This window comes from Branchiostoma belcheri, unplaced genomic scaffold (genome assembly GCF_001625305.1).
Source record: "Branchiostoma belcheri isolate BF01 breed outbred unplaced genomic scaffold, Haploidv18h27 scaffold42, whole genome shotgun sequence".
NCBI lineage: Eukaryota > Metazoa > Chordata > Leptocardii > Amphioxiformes > Branchiostomatidae > Branchiostoma > Branchiostoma belcheri.
In genome coordinates, this window is record NW_017804043.1 from 486324 (window position 1) to 492323 (window position 6000).

General features: G+C 40.2%; 1 protein-coding gene across 1 annotated transcript in view; it reads left to right on the plus strand.

The window, feature by feature from the left end:
* LOC109478105 (parathyroid hormone 2 receptor-like) overlaps positions 1-6000 on the plus strand; it is an 86658-nt gene that overhangs the window by 70281 nt on the left and 10377 nt on the right. The window contains exons 6-7 of the mRNA XM_019779593.1: positions 2075-2175; positions 3672-3858. Of these exons, the coding sequence (XP_019635152.1) occupies positions 2075-2175; positions 3672-3858 (288 nt within the window). The remainder of the gene's footprint in view (positions 1-2074; positions 2176-3671; positions 3859-6000) is intronic.

Below are 6000 nucleotides of genomic sequence, written 5' to 3' on the forward strand. Positions count from 1 at the left end.
TAACAGGGCTCGAAATTCATTTCTGGGAATAGGTGCACTGGTGCACCCAACTTAAAAAACTGGGTGCACCATATAGAATTTTAGCAAAACTAGTTATGTTTCATTTATAAAGAAAAATACTACAACAAGGATTTTCTTCTTTTTCTGACACTTAGATGTCAACAATATGCTGTTTTACTACAGTAACTATTATACATTTAACATATTTACAGAGGTAAACCTACAAAAATGATTGGGTGCACTGGTGCACCTACGGAAAATAATTGGGTGCACAGCTCCAAATTTGAGTGCACTACGGTGCACATGCACCCAGTATTTCGAGCCCTGCCTTCGTTAATGTAGGTGCTTAAGGCTTTATTTACGTTTTCCTTTTTCTACAACACTCTTGCTACTCTGCCTATCTCGGAATGGTAGGAAACGTACGGGGTAAGTTTTGGGAAGTGTGGCAGTGTCCCCAACCGTTCGTGTGATCACCTGACCAACCACGCATTGCCTTCTGGGTACTACATGTTCCTCATCACGTGATCTCTCTCATCCATTCGTGTTGGACCTACTTCCCCTCGAACCCTGCTCAATCAAATATGGCGCCCGTTAAACGTCGGTTCAGCCTCACAGCTTTTGGAACTGGATTTTTTGTGCCCTTGTGTCCAGATTTTTGATGGATCCTTATTTTACGCCTGATTCTGTTGTTTGATGGCCCAATATAAATTTTCTGCTAACTTGAAGCATTTCTACTTCTTGTAAACGAAAGAGAATGATATATTTTGTAGTTAGAAAAAGAATTAACGATAAATTAATATAGTTCTCATAGACATAGGTTGACGTTGTCGTGACCAAATTAATGTTCTACCCATAGCCATTCGAAGAACAACTAGATAATGTAACGTTACGAGTTTTTGTCAATATCTTGAATATAGTACAACGTTTCGTGTCGCCAAGTCTGAGTAGATGCCTTCGGCCAGGTAGGAGCCGACCGTGGTAGTGGCCTTTTTTTACAGGGGGAACGTGTATTTTAAGATCATCCGTACATTTTTTTGCAGCGAGACCCTAGATACCTTTTTGTGGTGTATTCTATGCATTTAATCTTTTCTCAGCTATATTGTCATATAACCCTAGCTAGAGAACAGAATACTTTATACATAACTTCAATACTTGTACCGGTATTGTATCATATACCAGTAGGTTTAATCAAACAACGTAATAAACTATTGTAACAAGGTTTTTATCTTTTTGCCCAGGTTTTGTGTCTGTCTATGCTGACATCATTTCATACCTTACACATTACGTGATGCACAGTGTATTGCAACCCGGCGCTATCTACATTACCTAGTCTGCTTATAGATGTAGCACACCTTTTTGCCCCTTGGAAAACCTACCTTCGTGATTGTCAACGTTACACATGTACATGTGTGTGTTGGGGAGGACACTGCATCTATCTATATGCACAGATTTTCATGACACATTCATACATTTTTCGTACTCCCTGCGTTGTTGCACTTCTAGCGCTAGCTCTCTTTGACACTGCTGTTTCTATCACCCATATACGCGGCCCGGCACTCACTAACCATTGGTGTACTGCAACCCAATCATAAAGGGCGTTTGCAGTCACGTGATTCTGAAGTATCCGCCATGTTGGTACCAGACGCCATGTTGGATTTTGAAAGAAATGTCCGATGTAACATGTCAGAATTGACTCAAAGAATTGATTTCTATGTCTGCATTTTGTATAATTATATGTTTATTTGGAAAAAAAATACACTGACTCATCAGTGTCCTTGAATAATTTCGAACAATCGGCCGCCATCTTGGATCCACCTACTACACCAACATGGCGGCTATTTTGTATGACGTCACTGGCAAACACTATATAAATCTGTATGCTGTTTTAGCAGTATTGGAAAAATATTTTATGCCTCTATTTCCTATATCAACACATGTACGATGTATATAATGTCTAGTTTTTATTTAATACGCCTTACGTATTGTAGGAAAACTTGTAATGCTATTAGTATATCTATTAGGTTACGTTAAATTGATAATGGACTCTAACAGTTGTTTTGTAATTTGTTTTCAGCCTGACTCACTGTTTGAGAAGGTGACGAAGCTGTACACTGTGGGGTATTCCTTCTCCCTGGCGTCACTCACTGTAGCGCTGGCCATTCTTGTCTACTTCAAGTGAGTACGACATTTTTCGCTTTTCCCATAACCTTAACAAGATTGGCAATCCAAAAATTTATGGCGATGGTTTTTATAGTTCGCATAGATGTTCAACCCATGACCATTCGTAGTTCTTGTCAATATCTTACTGAATATAGTATTGTCTTGTCTGGTTAGTAAACGTATAATGTCGCGAAGTTACACCATGGCAATCTTGGTAGTGTTTTTTTTTATCTCTTGATGAATCTGTTGTGTGATATGTGATTTTTTTCTGTTCCCTGACGGTGTTTTATACGCGTAAAATATGCACAACTGTGTGGCCCAAGGGCTATAAAATAGGAAGATAGGCACAGCCTTATACACCGAAAGGTGTGGGAAAAAATCACTTGATAATCTTCTAAGTGGCAAAGCTTAACGCCAGAACTACTCCAAATACACCACTCACCGTTGTTATCGTTTATTTTTATCCGTCCCTTTGCGAACAGATAGATACTCTCTCTTTCGTGTTACTACTCACTAGGAGACTTTAAGCTACCATCTCAGGTTTCGTATTGTATTTTGCGAGCCTTTAAATAGCTGTGCCTTTAGAAAGTGAGATTTAGTGCTGGTGACAGCCCTAAGGATGCGTGCGAAAAGTGTTTCGCCGTTTACTGCACACAATACAGGCAAATGATGGTTATACAAGACGATAGAGGCAAAGAAAAGGCCGACCTACTTTGCCTCGAGATTAGCCCGTTTATCCTCTACGCCCGAACTGCGTTCATTTGCCAGAAACGACCTTTTAACACACCATGGGGGTAGAGTTTTTATAAAAGGAACCCTGTTCGTTTTGAGCTGACGTGGTCAGTGCAAAGCAAACTTTCTTTGAATAGTTGTTTTGCGGTCAGGCAAATTATCGGACTTACATGAGTACCTACAGAATGTTTTCTATGACTTCAACACCAAAGAAAAAGCTATAGCATCTTTCTATACAGTAAGCCCCCCCCCCTAAAAAAAGCCGCTAGGGGGCCTAAACCTGGGATACCATCCTGCTGTCCAACCACAAAACCATATTTATACACATATTTGGTACCGAAAGGTTACTTTATGCATATGAGGCAGGGAAAGGGTTAAGGAGTCAATACATTTTGCAAAATCCTTTTATTTTTATACAGACATTGATTTTGACATTGTCTTCCCCCCAGACGGCTCCACTGCACCCGTAACTTCATGCACATGCACCTATTCATGTCCGCGTCAGTTTTCTTATTAGAACTTTAGAACTATCGCAGACAGGAACTCGCTGCCACCATGTACAGTTAGGACATCATCGCTAAATAATGTTAGTAGTTAGACGTACAAAGGCTAGGTGTAACAAGTCGTTTGGTATAATATATCTAGCTGCCGCTGCGCCGCGTGCCTGCGAAGCTGGTATGTTGCGTCGAAGGGTGGTTTTACCGGCTATACAGATACAGATTCTACAAGTGTATTTCTAAAATCATTCTCTTTACTGACATTGGCTTTGACATTTCCAGACGGCTCCACTGCACCCGTAACTACGTGCACATGCACCTGTTCGTGTCCTTCATCCTCCGCGCCATCTTTGTTCTGGTGAAGGACGCCGTGCTGTACGCGGATGACGACATCGACGTCCACGCTGTAGACTCCACCCTGCCGGAACAGCTGGGGGGACCCTTCGACACCCGAGGACCGAGGAACTCGGTAAGAGAAAACGCATACACATTAAGCAATTTTTAAAAATTGAAACATACAATGACAAGATATTCTTTTAAACAAAGCCATGTTGTTAGCTTAATATTACATCTTTAAATATATTGTACGAAACGAAACTTTTAGATTACAAAATGTGCGACAACATTTAGAACAGTTGATGTAGGGGTAAGCCATAACACACCATGTATTTGTATGTATATTTGTATGTAAAATTTGAAATAAACGATTAAAAAAAATACAGTGACAAGACGTGGTGGCGACACACTCAAGTTACACTTTTATTCATGTCGCCACCAGACAATACGTGATACGAGCAAGCAAAGCCCAAATTTTCATACAGAAGTTGAATACAACAATCAATCAATAAACTAGTGAAACACATACATAAACACCGACAGGATCGATCAAGACACTACAAAAACGATTTGATTCCAAGAAAAATGTCTGCACGTGCAGCAGTATTTAAGTATTGTACATTGTTGACAGAAAAGAAGAACCTCTTAAAAACATTAAGCATTCATAGTTAAAGCGATATTATTTAACATTTTTGCGCCAAAACTGCACCTATAAGTAATTAAAAATTTTCTCATTTAGATTATCATTTTTGTTAGTACACCTGTAGTCATAATCTGTTAGAATAGACTATATTATTGTATTGATTACATTATCATTGTATCCATACATTGTACCCTGTGCAACTATCGTTGAAGTCGACTGCATGTTGTGAAAATAATGGTTTGACTAACAGCCGTAGATTTCTAACCCTAGTACTAACACTAAAATTTAATGCCAGGTACGTATGATAATCTTTGCATCAAGCATCGGATGCCAAAATCAACCATTACCAGATTTACCTGTTATTTATCACCATTGTTAAATACTGGCCACTTTTTGTACAGCATAATATACAATCCCTAGCATGAGACATACATGTACTAACATGATAAGATTTGTCTACGGTGCCTTGTCTCTTTTTTCCTTGTTCTGCCCGCCTCAAAGACGGACGAAGAACTCAACAAATTTTTTGTGGATGGGAAGTACCCGGTGAGATCCAGCACCTAACTACTTGCACGTGTACACACTGCGCGTTACTCTCTTCAAGAAGTGGCGGCCATCTTGGTGTCCCAATTTGCATATCACTGGATGACAGCTCAATCGTACACAGAGATTTATGTCTTGTTTAGAATTAAAACTTTTGATCCAACACAAAAAGTTTTCTCACCTAGAGCTTTCGACCAGTCACTCTGGTCTTCCTCAGTAGCCTGCTGACCCAGTGAGGCTTGTCACATGGCTTCTTTGAAGAGTGACGTCAACACTGGGTCAAAGGTATCTGGTAGACGATGTCGGCCCCCGTCGCGGTTAAGTGAAGGGTGATGGGCCTGATGTAAATATCTTCTTTAACCCCTCTCAGGAAATAGTCTTGGTCAGTGTCCATTTTTTTTACAGTGTCCACTGAAACAAAATGTCCAGGTGACTCTATGTGGTTTATCCTTTTGATTTTTGAGATGCAGGCACGTACATGTAATACTAATAGTACGTGGTTGAGGCAGGTTAGATGATATTTAGATTTGCGAAAACGTTTGAGCTTTGATTCAGTGACATGCAAAAATGGGACACCAACATGGCGGCGACACATGACGTCACTTATGACGTCACGTCTTACTCCGAAGAGGGTGATGACGCGTTGCTATGACTGTCGTGCTGGGTCGAATTGACTGTCATACCATCTGTACATTTGTGAATAGTTTCATGGCAGTATGTTTCATCTTCAACTCACCAACATTGTATCACTACCATCCTTTTGCATTGCACTATGGCACCACATAACTCATTTCTCATCTGTGTGTCTAAAAGCATGACTCCACATTTCACAACGGAACTGCGATCGTCATGCCCGTAGCCAGGGGGGTTTGGAAGAACCCCCCCCCCCCACAAGGCTCAAAGATCCAATTTTTGGTCCACTTTTTATCTAAAGGTCCAAGATTTCTCTTTAGATTGACTGATTCACCAGCGGGCTTGGAATCGTATAAAAACTGACTACTTTGTCATTGAATAAAAGTTATCTCTGTTTTTTTTTTCTTTGAAATGCTCTCAAAAACGCAGGAAATGCCTTTTCAGAAGGTTCAGTTT